A 19749-nucleotide genomic window follows, 5' to 3' on the forward strand; every position below is an offset into this window, starting at 1 on the left:
TTTTCCTTGTACCAAATAGTTTGGGGCTTGGGTGTTTTGATTCCTTAGTATTTTCAACAGAAATGCTTTTTTCGTTTTGACAACTGTCTGAAATATGTTCCTTTAAGAACCTCCTACATGGTATGTATTTGCAATTTGTAAACACAATATGTCAAAGAATGATTTGATTCAGTGGTGAGGCAGCCAGCTATTTGCATGTCATGAGGTCTAAGGGAAACAAACTGACCCTCAGCCTTCCTCCGTCCAGCCAAATTCTGATGGGACCCTCAAATAGCTCTGGCAAAGTGTTCTGTTTCTTTTGGACTTGATGAATGCTTGTTTCTGTGAAGACGTGTAATTATTTCTTCCTTTATTTTGCTGCACAAGTTACCAAGAGAAGCAGCTTAAAACCAAATGTGAGTATTGAGGTTCTTTTCCATTATTCCTTTATCTGATAATGTTTAAAAGTGGTAGTATACAAGGGACCTAATTTAATATTTTGAGCAAGTAAGCAGGAACTTTTTTCTACAGACAAAAAACTGCTAATGAAATTAGGTGAAGAATTCTATACACATCAAAAGTTTTTTATATTCTGTACCAAAAGAGATGCCACACCTTGTTTGGATGCAATTGTTTTCATGTTATTAATTGGCTCACTCATTAATTTACAGGAAGATAGTTTGGGGTTTCCTTTGTAATGAAATGAGGATTGATTTTGTTTACTCCAAAGAACAAGCCAACAAAAAAAAATATTTGCTGTTTGCTGTGACATTTGAATTACTATTTTTGTCTCTTAGCAAGCTTTCATAGCTATTTGCTATTGCAAGAAAACTTTCTACATAGTAGCTTTTCTGATAAGGTAAGTCACTTGTTTCTAGCATAACTAATTTTAACACCTAACGTGGACTGTTCTTGCTTTTTTTTTGAAGTAAAACCAGTTTCCAAGCTGGTGTTTATAGCAATATTTTGACTTATAAAAATCAAGTATCACCTTCAGATTCTCTCTCTGTAAGACACTTTGTTTTATCTTTTAGCTATCACATTTTTAGGTTCATAATTTTGGTTTGGAATTTGAAGGGAAAGAGTAGTATTGAAAGGGTATACCACTGGTTATTGAAATGGTGCTGGAAATGTCTGCCTATGTTGCAGAGTTAAAAAATAAGTATGAGTAACCATGGAAATATTCCTTAAATTAAAGACTATGTATATTAATTGTACCGCTACCTGATTTCATAATGGCATTCTTTTTGATAATGAGATTACAATTAAATTTGGATGAAACTGTCAAATATCATTTCCATTTCAATAATATGAATGTTTTAAAATATATTTCTTTAACCATCCCTATTTTCAAAAGATCTGGTTTTATATCTGGAGCTCGGCACAAATCTCTTACATTTAGAAAACACATTTCAGATGCCTTTTTTTGTTTGTGGTTGATATTGTCACACAAACAGAAGAAAAATATGGGTGAAAAGTTGACTTTTCTAGAGTATTTTAGCAGAACAGGCTGTAACAGATTTAATATATTAATGTTATAACAGATTGCTGATGGTCTTGCCATGTAATTTGATTGCAGTTTCACAAAAGTCACTTTGATTCAAAGTTGTGTAATTGGTAGAAACTTAAGATGGCATACTAACCTTCTTGTAAGATTAGAGCAAAATGAAATCAAAAGCTGCTTGAAAGAGATTCTGATCAGTTCTGACCTATGGTATCTCCAGGTTATTTGCAGGCAGTCATATTTTATGAAATGTCTATTTTTGGTTGACTTGGTAAGACATATGTTCTGTGGGCTATATAGCAATAAGCCCAGCTTTCTTCTTTTCTATCCATATCTGAGTTTCATTTCTCAAAAAAAAGTTTAAAACTTTTAGTGTTACCTAACCACGCACAGCCAGAAAGAAATGTGAAAATTTTAACCAGCATGCTTCCAAATGTCAAGCCCAAAATCAGAGGGTGAAATTCTGACCCTGTTCAAATGAGCAGCACTCCTGTCGACTAAACAAGCTCTAGATGTTCAGGCTTTTAGATCACCTGGGGAATAAAGCTGACCTGAGGTTTTCTGTACACTTCCCTACCAGTTAAGAGTCAGATGATGTCTTATGGCTAATTCTAGGATGCTCATAAAACTAATGATTTCCAGTTCAGCTATTCTATTAAAATCTCTAGAGCCCCAAGTTTGGAAGTTGGCATGACAAAATGCTGCTGATGCTCCATTTGCACTCTCGCAACAGAATTCATTCTTCTGGGGAGAGAGCACGCAGCTCTGCTGAGAAAGGAGGCTGTGAACTCCTTGTTTCATGTATTTGTATTTTCCTGTAAAACGGAAACAGGATGAAATAAGGATGGTTTTGTAGAAATATGCCAACATTACTCCAAAAACACTGAACTGATGTATTAAAAATAAGTTAATAAAATTCTATAGCAGAGATGCAGTGAGGGATAAGACTGTTACAAAGGCTAAGTAATGTCCCTTGGCTGCCACTATAATGATGGCTAATTTAAGTTTCTGCTGGGAATCACCCTGCAGAGGAATTTATCTGTCTCTTTTAACTATAAGAAGTGCCTTGTTCATTAGCCTCAGTAGGCTTAGGTTAGCTTTTGTGAATATCCCCATTCTTCTCTGATATTGTACAGTACACATCAACTATCATCTCTTCGTGTTTCCCTTTCTTAGGCTGAGTTTTCTTTGATTCTACTTCATTCAAGTTAGTAGGTTACTTTTCTTCTCAGCCATGGTTGCCTTTGACTTTGAATTTTTCTAGGTCCGCAGATAAGGACTGGTAGATTCTTGCACATCTCAGCATATTATGGATAATGGATCTGAACAGGCTGCCCTAGTTCGTTGCTGGCCTCATGCTCAGATGCTTTATAACTCAGAAAAATATTCATTTTCTTGTGACATGTCTTTGTGCGTACATACCAGAATTGATAGAAAGAATGACCTAGTGACAGAGCGTGGCATAGTTGTTGATAGAGCACACATACAGGAGACCAGAATTTAGTCCAGAGTGACCTCCAGCAAGTTGTTCTGTGCCTCAGTTCCCCATCTGTAAACTGGGTTTGTTACACTGGGGAGAAAAAAATGAGTTAAAACAATGTTATCCAAAACTGTCTGGAAACAACCCAAATTGACTGGAAAATCCTTCATAATTAAGAACTCTCTCGACCACTGTAGTCCTAAGAGGTTTGACACAAAACTGGAAAAATTCCACCCAGAACATTTTGCGTAAGAATATTAATCATAACCTCAGAGTCATTAAGGACAATTGCAAAGTTCACAACTGGAACATTTTGTTGCTTCGGCTAATTTTGGAAGTGTTTTCTACCTCTAGCACTCCAAGTTGACCACCCAGCAACCTTCGTACGGTGTTTTTAACTATCCCGGGCCAGTGCCACGGACACAGCCTGGTGAGCAGACCCATCTAGTGGCAAAGGCGTAGTGACTGCCTTCTTTTCTTCCTACTCCTCCAGGTTTGCTCTCTGACCTTGAGCAAGTCGATTACTTTGCTTTGACAAGTATTAACCTTTCCTGTAGACAAGTATCTCACAACCGTGTTTTAGGATTATTGTTGTTAGAAAAGCATTCTGAAACCTTTAAAAGAAGTCTGTAAAATGCTTCGGAGTATTAGGTTATAATTCTATTTGTCAGAAGCCCAGAACAGTATTAGGCTGTAAATCCATTTATCAGGAGCCCAGTCTTCCTCAAGTGAACTCTTCAGGTTTCAAATTCAGCCCCATCATGATTCATTTATGTATTATAACATGCAAAATTGTGGCATAATTAGAGTTCTGTGAGTCTGGGATTCTATTTGCATGAAAAAAAAAGGAAAAGATTAGAGGAAAAACTGTTTCATGCTGATCTTCTAATTGTCAATCTTTGTTTAGTTTGGTGCTTGAAAATTGAAGAGCATTGAGAAACATTTCAAATTAAAAGCTCAAAACATTTTGGGGTTTTTTTTATATACAGTAGCAGAATTCTTAATTTGTTTAATCACTTGCTTAGACTTTTTACTGAAAACATTTATCAAATTTAACATAAATTAGTAAAAAGGACTTGAATTGTATTTATTCCTTAATGCAGTTTCTGCTGCTGCTTACCATTCTCCTCCTCAGACTGACCTTATCCCCGACAGCTGGTCGGAATTATGGCCCCTGAGCATCATCCCGTACTGAAACCAGTCCATTCCATTCTAGGTTTGCAAAGATCATTGCTACGTGTCAGGCATCACATCATCACTTGAATAGACTTTACCGGTTTCAGTGGACTCATTGTTCCACAATATCCTTGAGTTAGCATGTTCTTAAAATGTTCCTAAATGTTAGAAAGGAATTTCTTCATTCTTACCTAATTTCTTCCAGAATTCTAAGACTTTACTGATGGATTTTATTTGTCTGAGTCAAATGTCGACTATCTTGGGTGTTCAGATAAACTTTAGCCCTAATTTTCCTTCAATCAGGATAGGGCAATCCTACACTGGAACCAGCTTTTAGATAGCATGTATTTATAATCATAGAAAGAAATCCACTGTGAAAGTCATAGTGCCAAAAAAAAAAAAAAAAAGGACCTTTTCACATGCCAGGACATTACAAAAATCCCAGCAGGGCAGTAACTGAAGGGTCAGTGACCTCTCATCATAATAAAGAAAGACAAAATACCATGGTATACTCATTGCAGGGTCTAATTTTAAATCATAGCCACTTTTAGGAAGATAGACTATGTTAAAATAGAAAGAAATATGTTTAATGTCTGGCACAGAGATTTTAAGGCTTAAGGGAAATGTTAGGATACCCAGTCACATTATTGTTCAGCAGACCTTATCTCCTAAGTAGGCAGAACAGGTAACGTAAGAGGCACAAAGATTTCAAGTACGTGGCAAAGGTCACTGGCAGGACATGAACAGAACCTGGGGCTGAGTCTCCCTAAGGGCCGGTCAATGTTGCTGCTCACGGGACATGAGGATTGAAGATAAAACAGAGTTGATGCCATGAGATACTCTATCTTGTTTGACAGGACATTATCTACTCAACTACTCAGGACTCAAGAGGTCTTCAATTCGCATTTTTTTTTCTGGGTAAGGGATGATGCACAAAGCCATGTATTTAAAGAAAAGAAAGAAAACCAACAAAAACCACCCAACATTGTTTTCTATACTCATCCTAGTAACACTCCATTATTTTTCCTCCCTGGTAGAGGACAAAGAAAAAGAAGCTGAAGACCTCCACTTCTTGCCCTTTCTCCCATCAGCCCCACTCCTAAAGGAGTTCACTGCTTTCAAAAGTCCTGTTGTCAGCTGTCTTCTAGAACTGAGCTTTTACATTGGGAGTCATATATCCTTTTGCTATGTTGGAATGAAATGTGGTGGTTTATTATCCACAGAGAATATAGGACATGTCATAAAAGAATGTGTCTATCTGAATATTTTACCTTTTTTTCCCCCAGCCCAAAGACCAGCAGCCTGCCCTTCATGCACCTGCATAGTTAAACTAACAAGGTTTTCTAGCTCTACAGTATGTTTAAAACAATTACGGGGCAGAGAATAAAAGGAAAAGGTCTCCCTGCTATAATTCCACATCTTTGGTGAAATACATACACAGCCGAATTGTACTAGTTTGTTCCTGCAACCTTGGTGCAGATGTTGAGACTTTGTAAGTGAACTGTGCCTAGCGCTCCCCAACAGATATCAGGACACCAATCCTAACACGCAGAGTTAAAAACCTAATCCGGAAAATATTAAATCATCTAATTTGACATCTGTGAATTGAGTGAAAGTATTCAGCTACATTAATTTACATACATATGCAAGTGTTCCTGGGGTCCTATTCTAAGAGAAGACAAAGCAAGCGTTCATGTAACAGGGGGAAGCAGAAGGAAGTTAAGTAAGTCTGCTTAAGAACACCCACAGTGTCTTTTCATGTTGGTTCGTTGTGGTGCCCTTTCCTGGAAACCTTTCTTGCCCTCTGTCTCATTTGTATTATATAACCAATTAATTTCTGTAAAAGCAGTAGAATACAAAGAGTGCCACATCATTCAGGTTTTCTTCACCAGATTAGACCTTTCATGGTCTGTCCACCTAGCAGAGGCAATATATGCATGTTTTTAATGTGTCTGTGTTCTCTGTATTCCAAAGACAGTGCAATTGCAGAGGATCATTACTGCTAGGTTATAACAGCAATACCTACTGTGTTAATTGTCAGTAAAAATCCAGAGTACATAGGTAGTCCTTGCTTTGAGATCTAGCTCTACTCAATGTTTCTGCCCATTCCTTCTCTCCTTGATCCTGCCCCTTGGGACTGCCCATCTTGAAGCCTGTTTTCCCTTGGGAAGGTCCGTGGAGGCACATCATGGAGTTCCTCTGCACGAAGAAGAGACTGCCACACCAATGGTCACCCTAAACAGCTCACATAAGGTGAAGGGAGGGTATATATGCTACATTTGCTGTTGCCAGCATTTCTTAGACTGTATACAGCAGTGGCTTCACAAACAATGATTCCTGTGAGCGTAATAAGCAGTCCAGGGCTTGTCTGCAGAACCATATCATCTCTGTTGTCAGTGGAAAGTCTGGTAAGAGGTGGCAGCCAAGACTGATGGAAGTCTGCAAGCAACAAACCAAATCTAAATACCTGGGAACAATGATAATGGAAGTAGGGATCTTACATACCGATACCCCTTACAGTAGCCTTTGTTTTTTCTAAGTCTCGTGGTTTAAGCCCAGCCAGCAACAAAGCACCACACCGCCGCTCACCCACTCCTCTCCCCTGGTGGGATGGGGAGAATTGGAAGAAAAAGGTAAAACCCCGTGGGTTGAGATAAGGACAGTTTAATAGGACAACACAAGGAGAAAAGAAGTAATAATAACAATAATACTAGTAAAAGAATGTATAAAGCAAGTGATGCACAATGCAATTGCTCACCACCTGGAACCCAACGGTCAGCCCATTCCTGAGCTGTGGTCCCCTCTCCCCCCACCCCAGCCAGCTCCCCCAGTTATATATATATAGTATCAAATATCCCCTTAGCTAGTTCGGGTCAGCCTTCCTGGCTGTGCCCCCTCCCAGCTTCTTGTGAAAATTAACCTGCCAAAGCCAGGACACTAAGCTGTAATGCCACCTAGCTCATGACAGTCTATTAACAGGGCTGAGATCAGAAATCTTTAGATTTGGTTCATTGTGATAAGGTGACATATTTTTATTATAAAAGTGCTGCAGCTTGGTTTATTTTTTTCCTCAGAAAACTAGGTCAGGTTGGCACAGTGCAGTTGGGAGAGAAAAGGAAAAGGCTGTGCTGCTGCAGCAGATGCTTTATTACCACTTGGGGGTTTTATGTGTGGTTTTGGGGGAAGGAGGCCTTTTTTTTTTTAAAATAGGGTAATGAAAATCCTTTCCAATTTTAGCTTGCTGCTAACATTGCTGCTACTGCTCATCTTTTTCTTATTGCTCATTTTATTTCTTAATGCAGTTCTAAAGTAGGTCACAGGCTTTTAAAGAACCCAGCTAGAAAAAGTTGTACTGCGTAGTCAGTTGTAGGGTTTGGGGGTTTTTTAAAAGGATTTTAATTCATGTGATGTACCCGTTCTCACAAGGCACAGTACTCTTCATCCGCCGTTCTGGTTGTGAAATAAAATGTAAGGGTGAGGGAAATCCAGTCTCTGCAGTTGATGCATCTGCAAAGACAAGAAATAGCCTATTTTTTATTAAGATCTTAAAGATTGCAGTCAGCATCAGCGTTGCCTATTGAAGCTCTGTTACTTCTTGTTAGTGGCAAGGCTGTTCCATTTCATGGTCTGTGAGCACTTTACTCCCCGCCGTATCACAGGCATCATTTCCTATCGCTGTTGTTTTCCCTAGGAAAACTTTCAGTCCCAAAGGCAGGCTCGTGTCATTTGCAGGTAGACGGTGTTCCGGCCCGGCGGTGTTAGTGTATTGCTAAAATGCTGCTGTTTCCTTGGTGGACTTCTGCTGAGCGGTGCAGGCACTGTGGCTTTAGTGCATGGCATAGAGGGGAATGGGGAGGCAGATGTTTGATGTGCAGATGCTGCTCTGATTTGCACACTGGGGGTGAACTCACTGGTAAAAGTCTCAGATCAGGACTTCAGCACATATCTTCATTTGTGACTTTCATTTTCTTCTTCTTTAAGCACTTTTTGAAGTATTTTCCATGATTAGGGGATGGTAGGTGAGGGTGGAAGCAGGAAAGGGGACGGGAAAAACCAGGCAGAAAGGGTAGTGGGGAAGACTTTGTATTCATTACCAGAAATCAGCTGTGACCTCGGTGATCAGCTCTCATCTTCACCAGTTCCAGCCCCAAATATTTAATGTTTCTTTTTCTCTTTCAAAGACATTTAGTGCTTGCTGGGTTTTAGGTTGATAGATGGAAAATACATTAATATTTCCATGCAAGTACAATATGTTAATCTCCACATTCCCACCATTTTAACTGAAGAAACTGTAACCCAGCATAAATGTCCTTTTGCTATCAAATTTCTTCTCTCAAAATGAGATCACTCTAACTCAGATTCATATCTTTTTTCCTAGAATAAAAGCTAGCTATAAAATTGCTCCTTCAAATGAAATTTTTAACTTTATATCAAAAATGAAATTTCAATTTTTACTAGAAATTTTTCTGTTGAGAATTTAAGATCTATTTTTACATCAATATTTTTCAGTCACATTTCACTTTTTTTAATCCTACTTTTCTAAAACAAACTGACATTTTCCATGAAGTGGGTTTTTTTAATTCACAAATATTTTCTATTAAAATACATCAAAATTTTAAAAATAAAAGTATTAGAGCATTTTGGATCAGACTTAGTGGAAAACTCCTTTTTCTTCCAAAAAATACCCTGATGCAATAACTTTTCTTTTAATTTATATTAGTTTTGGAAGCTTATAAATGCTGAAGTTTCAGAGCATGAATTTAATCCTCTAAAAGGGATTAGGAAACTTTCCTCAGGAGCAGGTTGTTGCCTAGCCATCTCTTGTAGGGTTTCTTGCATCTTCCTTAGGATGGTTTTGCCTGCTGAACTGAAAAAAAAGAGTTATGTACAGTTATAGCCATTTTCCTTCACATAGTCTTTAAGTCATTGCAAAAGAATTTTTAGATCTACTTTCCCTGCTGAGTCCTGGTAAGTAGTCTATTTAGTGTAGATGTCAGTGCCCCAAACTCTCCTTTATTCCTTGTTGTTCTGTACAGGGCAGTGGCTGAGCGGGGCACTGCCTACGTTTCCTTCTGAGCCAAGTCATCGAAATAGCCAAGGTTACTGAAGACATCCAGACCTTTACATCTCTTCTGTAGTCTGGTCTGTAACAATTAACACCAGCGTAAAATTTAAAATGATCAGTGAGGAAAAGGAGTTTTGACTTGCACCAGCGTGCAGCTACAAAAGAAACAAAATCTTCTTTACTGTGGTAAACTGGATACCACAGACAAGCCGGTAACTCCTTTCCATCAAAAAGGGCCCAGCTTTTGGGCAGTACTCATATCTAAGTATTGGAATGGTTGACTAAGGACATATTGATCATGTTTCACACTCAGTGACAACACAGAAAATAATATCTGTCTCTCTTAATTTCACACATGGCTGAGACTTGAGAATGCTGGAAGTGATTTTTCCCTGTGGAAATGCTGAATTTACTGAAACTGGGTTTTTCTTTGACAGAAATTACCTAGAATCACTAGTTTCCTTTGCTCTTTCCTCTGTAACCAAATTCGTGCAATTGCACTGAATGTATTTCAGTTTAAAAAGATTTAGAGACTGTGTTTACCAGATTTGAAATACCAGGAAACATTGCAATTAATTGTAATGAAGAACCTAATTGCTTATATGCTTTTTGAAATGCCACTTTTTTATTATCTTTGAAAATATCTTTCAAAGTCTGTGCTCCAAGGATATAGGCAGCAAAACTCTAAAGCATGCATTCAGCCTCAAGCATGTAAATATTACAGCTGAAAGCAATAACAATTCTCATGTGTTTAGACTACGTGCATGTCTAGCTTAGTTGGGGACTCGCAACAAGTCATTTACAGGAGATCTGTTTTGTTGTTGTGGGAATGACCCCACTCCTGCTCAAATGCCCAAAAGGGAATACTGAGGTTTTGTGGACTCTTTCACCCTCCCTCTTTTATCATTCAGCAGTGATAAACCTTTCTGTGGTCCATCAGCGAATGGCTGAGGTGGCATGGGGCCTGCGGAGGTCATCTAGTCCAACCCCCTGCTTAAGCAGGATCACCTAAAGCAGATCGCCCAGGGCTATGTCCAGTCAGGTGTTGAGTATCTCCAAGGATGGAGACTACACAGCCTCCCTGGGCAACCTGTGCCGGTGTTCCACCACTCTCACAGTGAAAGGATTTTTTCTTCTGTTGAAATGGAATCCCTTGTATTTCAGTTTGTGCCTGTTGCAGTGGGTACCACTGAGAAGAGCTTGTGGCTCCCTCTTCTTCATTCCCTCCCTTCAGGTATTTGTACACATTGGTGAGAACCTCTCTGAGCCTTCTCTCCTCCAGACTGAACAGTCCCAGTTCTCTCAGCCTTTCCTCACAGGAGAGATGCTCCAGTCCCTTTGTCACCTTTGTGGCCCTGTACTGAACTCTCTCCGGTAGCTCCATGTCTCTCCTGTACTGGGGAGCCCAGAACTGGACCCAGCACGCCAGATGTGTCTCACCAGTGCTGAGTAGAGAGGGAGGATCACCTGCTGGCAGTGCCCTTCCTAAAGCCCCGCAGAATACTTTTGGCCTTCTTACCCACAAGGGCACATCGTTGGCTCATGTTCAACAGGGTGTCCACCAGGACCCGCAGGTCCTTCTCGGCAAAGCTGCTTTCCATCTGGTTGGCCCCCAGCATGTGCTGGTACCTGCAGTTATTGCTCCCCCAGAGGCAGGACTTTGCAACTCCCCTTGCTGAACTTCGTGAGAGCCCTCTCACCCAACTTCTCTAGCCTGGCGAGGTCCCTCTGGATGGCAGCACACCCGCCTGGTGTATCAGCTACTCCTCCCAGTTTTGTGTCATCTGCCAAATTGCTGTGTGTATACTCTGTCCCATCTCCAGATCATTAATGAAGTTGTTGAACGGGGTTGGTCCCAGTGACAACCCCTGGGGTACACCACTAATGACATTACTTTAAATTGTCTCCTTTAACATTGTGTCTAGGAGTCACTAATGGTTTCTCATCCACATTTAGGCTCATGGCTGCTTTGCTTTTGGAACGTGGGCAGCTGAAGCTAATCGGTTTAAACCTGTCTAAATGTCTTCTAGGTATATAACTCAACAGCTAATTTGGGTATATTTTTTCACACGTTCCTTTTGTACCAGATACAATCCTCAAACCTGTTTTATGGTTGAATATAAAAAGTGTGACTGAGAATACTGCCAGGGTTTTACATTAAAAGGTACACCAATGCACAGTTGAAATATTTCATGGCTTCATTCGATTCTATAAATCTGACAGTAGTCAGAAAAGAATGAGCTTCATAATGAACACAGGATAAAATTCTGGCTCTACCAGACTGTGTGAAAACTTGTAAAAAATGTGGGTAAGAATGGTTTCAGAAAAATAAAAGAAATTATCTAGGCCATAGCATTAACCCTACTCTTTTTCATGTACTGCTGCTGGTGAAGATATTGACACCACCCAGGAATCTGAGCAGATGAAAAGCTTTTTTGTTCCTAGGTAATACCTTGGGAGAGACTTGAATCAATACCGAGCACTCCAAAGACAGTTTGTCTCTACTTAAACATGGAGCTGCATTACTGACCAGCAATACTGCTGATCAGCTGAGCTTGTTGTGTTCAGAATAACAGGGCCAGTTATTCTGGAGTGGAATCTCTGGGCACCAGTGTAGTACTTGTATTAAATGATGAATTGCACTCCCTGACTCTCACGTGTTGATTCATTTAAAAAAAAAAAAAAATCCAGCAAATAACCTAGGTTTAATTCTGTAGCCAGTTAGCAACTTTTCTGTCCCCTTCTTCCATAAAAAACAGCTTTCAACTACTACATTAGACATGCTTATTTCTGACCTCTAATTTCTCTGTACAGTGGGTTTGCTGTAATGGTAATTCTTGAGCTTCACTAGCAAGGCTCGCAATAGAAGAAGAATATCTATTAGGAGAGATGCATACAGAGCCATTAATTTGAATTTTGCCAACTAAATCACTCAGGCTGATCTCGGTAGCAAGTACAAGTTGTATTGGACAAGCTGGATGCTGCTGCTGAAAGTTCTGTGGATGAATCCATGATGAGTGGTGTCCCTCAGGGGTCCATATTGGGAGCAGTACTGTTTAATATCCTCATCAATGACACAGACAGTGGGATCGAGTGCACCCTCAGCAAGGTTACAGATGATACCAAGGTGAGTGGTGCCATTGACATGCCTAAGGGACAGGATGCCATCCAGACCTGGACAAGCTCGAGAAGTGGGCCCATGTGAATCTCGTGACGTTCAACAAGGCCACGTGCAACGTCCTGTAGCTGGGTCAGGGCAACCCCTGGTATCAATACAGGCTGAAGGATGAAAGGATTGAGAGCAGCCCTGTGGAGAAGGACTTGGGGGTACTGGTGGATGAAAAGCTGGACATAAGCCAACAATGTGTGTTTGCATCCCAGAAAGCCAACCGTATCCTGGGCTGCATCAAAAGAAGCGTGACCAGCAGGTCGAAGGAGGTGATTCTCCCCCTCTGTTCCACTCCGGTGCGACCTGACCTGGAGTACTGTGTCCAGCTCTGGGGATGTGGATCTGTTGAGCAGATCCAGAGGAGGGCCACAAAAATGATCAAAGGGATGGAACACCTCTCCTATGAGGAAAGGCTGAGAGAGTTGGGGTTGTTCAGCCTGGAGAAGAGAAGGCTCCAAGACCTTATTGTGGTCAGCAAATGAAGTCAGCAAATTCATACAATTAAGTAAAAACATGTTCCAAGATGAAAACATGTACTTACCTGAAAATAAATAAGTACCTGGGATGCCTTGTAGGGGTGTCCCCCTTGTAGTAGAACAATTTGTTTTTCTTATCCTTCAGTGTTGTTGCAATGATTTATTTTGCCACCATTTTTCTTTCTTTATGCTTCTCTTAATAGACAGCCTTATTCCAATCATTGTATGGTCTTAAAGAAAAAGATGATGCAGTTCAAGGGCAGGCTTATTTAGATCAGGAAATAGTCCATTGCCATAAAGCAAAAGATATCATATTTTTACATGTATGTATATACCTACATGCATATGTATGTTAATTCCCATCTAAGTAGTATTAACATTTCTGGGCTTTTTATACTTATATAACATAAGGGTGATTAACATACATTTATAGAAAATGTAAAAATAGTTTTTTAAGAGATATATTAACATTGTGGCTGTGCTTTTTAGTGTCAGTGAGAAAACAAGCATTCCTTTCCTGATGGTTCCACTTTTATCAGGTTTCACAACTTCACAACCATTTTCTTACAGCTTTCTTCACTGGAAGTCTTCTGGTGCTCTGCATTTTATAGGAAACCATTTGACTCTACAGAAAGTCCCTCTTCTAATTTGTTGTAGCTAAATTCTATCTTAATCTGCTGGAACAGCAGGCAGACTAGCCAGCTCTGTTGTTTTATTTTCATCTGCTTTATAATTCATACCATGAGACTGCTGCATTCTTGAATCTGACCCCAGGGACTCACAGTTGCAATATCCTCACATCCTTGGCAACATCTCTCTGCACCCCCTTGGAATATTTTAACACTATAAATGATATCACGTATCCGTGCCTACTAGATAGATAAAAAACAACAGTATTTAGCTTTGTTCCGATTTAAATAGCAAAATCCTCTTTTCCCAAGGAATGAAGACATCACAGTCTTTCCCTGTGCCTAGGACACGAGTTAGCAGCTGGAATGCTGGAGTCAGCGTTTCATTCCATGAGAGTGAACAGTATCAGACCTCCAGAGAGTTCTTAACTGACCTTCAAAACACAAAGTCTAGCTTCCAGCAAACTTAAAGTAAACATATTTCTCTAGAGATTAGGATCAAAGCACAAGAAAAACATTCTACTTAACTACGTGGTGCTCATACCATTACTTACTTATTGGAGCAAGGGTAAATGGTGCTGGGGGAGACCAGATTCACTTTTTTGTTGCATTGTCTAATGGTAAAAGTAGTTCACAAAGGTTCCCCAGACCTTTGCCAAGAGATCTGCAAAAGTCATGGTTCTTTTTCATACCATCACTTCTTCATTCCCAAACGTGATCTATACCATCACGGTCAAACTCTGAAGACTTTCTCTGAAGCAAAACTTTGGACACCCCCAGGCTTTGACTCTGGTCTTGGGGATACCCTTTAAATGTTCTCAAGCAGCCACTATCATCTGTAAAACAGGAGTGATAGCACTCCCATATGCTCCCACATCCACACAGATTTTTAGGGGGATAGCTACATTACAAATAAAGAAGTTCTGAGGTATTACAATAGTGAGTCTTCTTTGTGCACATAACCTGGGCTTCCTGGAACAAATTGGTTTCCTGGGGAAAAACAAAAACAATAATCAAGACAACCACTTTTTAAAGAAAATTTTTGGGTATGCAGAGTTTTTGATAACTTAAAAACCTATCACCATTCATTAGAATGAAAGAACAGAGATGTATCTGCAGATATCTTAAGCTATTTGTTGGTGAGCTTTGTGCAGCAAAAAGCACTATAAGTAACATAAGTTCTTCATGCATGCCCCATTAGGATTTCACCGTTGCCACTTTTAGGCTGAGATGAAACTGTGTTAGGAAGCTGGGGTACTGATTCAGCAGGGAGAAGATCAGAAAGGTGGTTCACTCAGGGTATCCTCAGATGCAGTTCATAACTCTAATTGCCACAAAAAAGGAATGAAAATTCCTCTGAAACCCAGTTTTGAGGCTATCCTATGACCTTGAATATGCAGCCCAGTTAACCACAAACATTCCTTGATTGTCTTCCTAGCCACCAATTTATACTACTTTCCCAATATAGAAGAAAATGAGCAAAACTTAACCTTGGTTTTGGTGATGACTATGTAGTGATTGTGCACTAAATGCACTGCGCTGTGTCTGGTTTTTATATGTCATGTTGTGTAAATGTACAAGCTGATGGATGTCATTTTCTTATATACATGGGTTCATTCAAATCACATTCAACTCTCTCTTTGATCTTAAGGAAATGGAAGTCAGCTTCAAGCCCTGTTATACTATTATTCCAAGGATGTCACATAAAACACATCTGTAATATTTTTTAAGCAAGCACGTTTCCCACTGATCTGAGTTACAGATTATTTGATTTCCTTACTACACCCTATCTTGGCTAGCACAAAGTTTTAGGGCAGTCGGAAATACAGTAAATCAATTCAACTCAGAAGATTTTCAATTTACAGGAACAAGTTTTCCATAGCTTGTGCCAAATGATCAAGTTATTAATTTTGGTCTGAAAAAAGCATTATAGTCTCTCTCCCTGCCCCCTTTCCACTGTCTTACTACTATCCCTTCAGGAATAGATTAATAAGTGCCTGACCTTACGCACTGGTGCCAGTGGAGACCTGCAGTAATTGTTCTTTCTCATAGTTCAAACAATCATTTTGGGTTACATCTCACAAAGCAGAAACCCAGAAAAAGATGAAATGCCTTTTTAAAACTGAACCATGGGTATAAGACAGGCAGTGAGTATATAAAAACAAGTATGAGGGAGTAACTCTAAATTGACTAGATGTAAGCTCTGTGATGGTTAAGCACTCCCTCGAATCTTGTTCTTCATATGCTGCTCTTCCTTACTCTCAGGCTTTTTATCTGTTTAAGATGAAGTAATTTGCACTGTTACTCAAAGTGCAAAGATTTCAGCTGCCCAAAGTCACTGATACTTAAATATTTTAGGAGAACTTTCCTGGTTGTTCTCAAGTCCTCTAAAATTTATGATTGCTGGTGCTTGCTGCAGCTACACTCAGCAGGTTTAATGAAGAGTGCAAGCCAATGAGTCCAGCAGATGTTTCTGGGTTTGCTTCACTGGGAACTTTCTGGATTCTTCTTCCTTCATTCCCAGGAATCAAGACCCAATTTTAGCAAAGTGCTCATGATCCAACCAGCAACAAGACTGAAATAAGTCTTGATCTCCACAATCCTTAAAATGTTCAGCACTGCAGATCTATAAGCAGCTGAGGTTTGGATGCTTATTCAAGCCTCTTTAGCCTGGAAAACTGAAGGATGGGAAACTCGTACAATTGGCTCTCAATAGGTTTGTGGTATTTCCTGCACTTGTCTGGCACAGAAATATAATCTATCTCACAGTATTTTGGCACTGCCAACTTAGAACATGGCAATAAAGAAATATGTAAGAAAATTCCAATAACAACAAGGGAAACTTTCTTTGAGTTATGATTTAGTTTATTTCTCTTTATATTTTGTTCTTTTGCTATTCAGGGTTATTTGTGTCATCTTACATTGCCACCAAATGTTAGCAGCATAGCTGGAATTATGCAGAGAACAGCCATATAGCTTGGGGTCCCTTGTCTTCCTTCTGTTCGATCAGGTAGATGTGGGGCTATTTTGAAAAGGAAGGAATAAGCAGAAAGACAGGAATAGCAAGAGAAAGCCAGGAACAGACTACAAAGTGCTTGCCTCTTCTCTTTGGCCTTTTAATTCCACTGTTGGTTTAATTTTTGAACTATTGCTTCAATCTCCATTCCCTGATTTCTGGATAAACCATGCCTCACAATCCACTACATAATACTCATAATGCCAGTAGTTGTACATACAGAACATGAAGACAACTTCATTTTCAGGTATCTGACCTATCGGTGTAAGTACCACTAGATTAAGCTGAAGCAGCCTTCTTGCTCCCCATTATGTAGGTAACACAATACACAGTATATGTTGGTAAAGACTACCATTTCACTATAGAACAGCCCCAGCATTAGAAATCCAGAGCACTGCAAATGACCAAGGAACGCCTGTCCTAGCTTTCACAGGTAAAGCACCATTACTTATTTTTTGAGCAAGCAAATGGTCATCCACTGAATTGCATGATTTTTCCATCTTTCCAGATCACGTGGAGAACCCCACCAGAATGACCAGCAGTCACACAGACTGTCATTACTGCCTGCAGTCTCTTCGTGGAAGAAAGTATGCATTAAGAGAAGAAAACGCTTATTGTGTTACATGTTATGACAGCTTGTTTGCCAACCCCTGTGAAGAATGCAAGCAACCTATTGAGTGCGATTCCAAGGTAAAAATTTAGCTTTCACTTCTTGTCCTTTGCTAAATTATACACAAATCCCATTTCTTTAATGGCAGAGTCTATACCCAACCCCCTGCATATCCCTGTACCGGTGAAGAGACCTAAGCATAGCTGTTGTAAATCCACGCACAGCAGAGAGAAACACTGCTGTTTTCCCAGAATAGGAAAGGTCCAGATTAGGAAATGTGCACATACATATACCTCAAACATACGGCAAGGCTGTGTTGTACGTGTGGACCATAACTAGATTCCCTCCTTCACCTCCAATCACTTGCTGGCTGCAGAGACTGCACAGTGCTTGAGGGATGGTAGGGTGCAGGTATAATTCAGTGGACCAGCTTGAATAAAACTTTGGAATTTCTTTGGTATTTCCATTGAAAAAATTATTTTCAGTATTGGATAAATTACTTTTACTGTAGTTGTTGACATAAAGATGCCAAGCTGAAAAGAAACCATGTTTATAATTTGTATATTATGCTCTCTGTCTTTTGGAAATGAAGTATATTTTTATTTTAACTTAGTTCCATCCTTACCTTGCTCATCTCACAGACTGCATGTTAGTGGCAGTGTTTCTGAGCTTGGCTTTCCTTTCACCTCTCCACTTTTTTAGAATAATAATTAATAATACGAGTTCCTCTGTGGTCTTTGACAGGGTTTCCAGTACCCCATACTTCAATTTAAAGCCTGTATACTTGACTTTGAATTTTAAGTTCAGAGGAAACCTATCAAAATGCCTTTGTTTTGCCAAGTTCAGTATGTAGTGCTCACCTTCTCCCCATGCTCACTTTGCCCACATTCTTTTGAAATAAAAGGTCAGAAAGTTATTAAAATAAGCCTCTCGGGAGGCCTCCCCAGCCAAAGCACTTCATGGTTTTCAAAGCACATTGTCTGAGTACAGCTCAATACTGTAAAGGAATCATCCCACCAAAATGCTGATTTGGATGAAGACACTTCTCAAACTCTCATCATCATTTTTCAACAGCAAACTTGTACACATAGCACAAAGCAAAGTACACTACCGATGTCAAAGATCATTAACAAAAAGTCATGCCTTTGGACTGAGTGGAAGGAGAAACTGGGAGAAAAAAACAGGAGTGTCAAGAAAGGAGTGCAACAGGCTAGAGTTGGCTAGAAAAGTGGCCCATGAAGATCTACAGCTGGTTGTCCCATCTCTGCCAAGGTGCTAGAGCTTGGCTCTCTTCCTCTCCTTCTTACCCAGTCTTTGCCTCAGGCTGCTCTGGGATGATAGTCTAGGTTCAGAGTGCTAACTAAAGCAAATGAGAGTGGTTAGCGCTCAGCACCTCCTGAACTGAAGCATGGTATTTATTTTATTTTTAGTACTTTAAAGGGTGGAGATCTGACAAAGGAGAAAAATGAGATTGGATTTGTGCCCTTTTGTGCTTCTTACTTATAAAGGAGACCGGGAAGGGTCTGGTTTATTTTTTTAAGGTGGGGGCTTTTTTTGGAGGTGCATTTTTCCCTTGCTTTTTTAACCTTGGAAAAATAAAATCTGCTGTTTGCTCTTTTTTTGAATTCTTAGTTGAGGACTCATACATATACTGTTAGCTTTTTCATCCCCCTAAGCCTGCTGAGTCTTAAACAAACATTTTTCTGCAAGTTTTTAGGAGGAGGTATATTAGGTATAAACAAAAGCAATGATTTTTTAATAATCTTCCTAAGAACCATTTTATTCTGAATGAGATTTTAATTGCTTGTTTTCTGCAGTAATATGATCTTTCTTTAGTGTTGGTTGTGTCAGTGGAAGAAAAAGTAGTAACATTAAAAAATACATGAGGTTCATTTCAAAGTCTGTAGAGAATGCACTTCTTGTCAGGTGGCCTGCGCACATTAAAAATGTTGATCGCTTATTTCCCCTTAAAAGCCAACCGTAAAACATCAAACGATTCTTCCAATAAAAACATATCTCTGATGTTCCATAAGGAAGGACAATTGCCTGTGCCTAAGCAGTTCCTAAAGGCCTCTGCCAGAGATCTACAAAATACACCAACACAGTGACACTGAGTACTTATATCACCTCTGAGCACACCTCCCGCCGGACGCACGTGTCACCCCTTCAAGTCGCCATTGCAACGCCCTCCATTTTTCACTTTATTTCTGGGAGGAGCTGAGGGATAAAAACACTGTAAAGCAACGTGTTCATTAACACGAACTTACTTTCTCGAAGGATCTGGCCTACAAAGGCCGCCACTGGCATGAGGCGTGTTTCAAGTGTGCCAAATGCAGTCGCTCGCTGGTGGAGAAACCATTTGCTGCCAAGGATGAGGTCTTGCTGTGCACTGAATGCTACTCTGATGAGTATTCATCTAAGTGTTTCCACTGCCGGAAGACCATTATGCCTGGTAAGACAACAGGGACCCTTTGGTGAAAAATGGAACTGCATTTTTAGTTATAACCACAGCCTGGAATAACCAAGCTACAAGCCCTTGACTTTCAGAACAGCTTTCAGGAGACGACTACTACTTCGTGTGTAGTACCCTCCTGGCAGTGAAGAGAGGGCAGGCAGATACTGCTGGTCTAGCACTGACAGGGCTT

General features: G+C 39.9%; 1 protein-coding gene across 3 annotated transcripts in view; it reads left to right on the forward strand.

Moving 5' to 3' along the window:
- FHL5 (four and a half LIM domains 5) overlaps window positions 1-19749 on the forward strand; it is a 27318-nt gene continuing 7569 nt past the window's right edge. Inside the window, exons 1-3 of one of the 3 annotated variants that reach the window (XM_075046641.1) lie at window positions 1-395; window positions 17003-17184; window positions 19382-19556. In XM_075046641.1, the coding sequence (XP_074902742.1) occupies window positions 17026-17184; window positions 19382-19556 (334 nt within the window). In that variant the 5' untranslated portion in view covers window positions 1-395; window positions 17003-17025. Of the gene's footprint in view, window positions 396-505; window positions 839-17002; window positions 17185-19381; window positions 19557-19749 lie in introns of those variants that run through there. The other 2 variants (XM_075046642.1, XM_075046643.1) reach the window with 2 other exon arrangements.

Source organism: Buteo buteo, chromosome 15, assembly GCF_964188355.1.
Source record: "Buteo buteo chromosome 15, bButBut1.hap1.1, whole genome shotgun sequence".
NCBI lineage: Eukaryota > Metazoa > Chordata > Aves > Accipitriformes > Accipitridae > Buteo > Buteo buteo.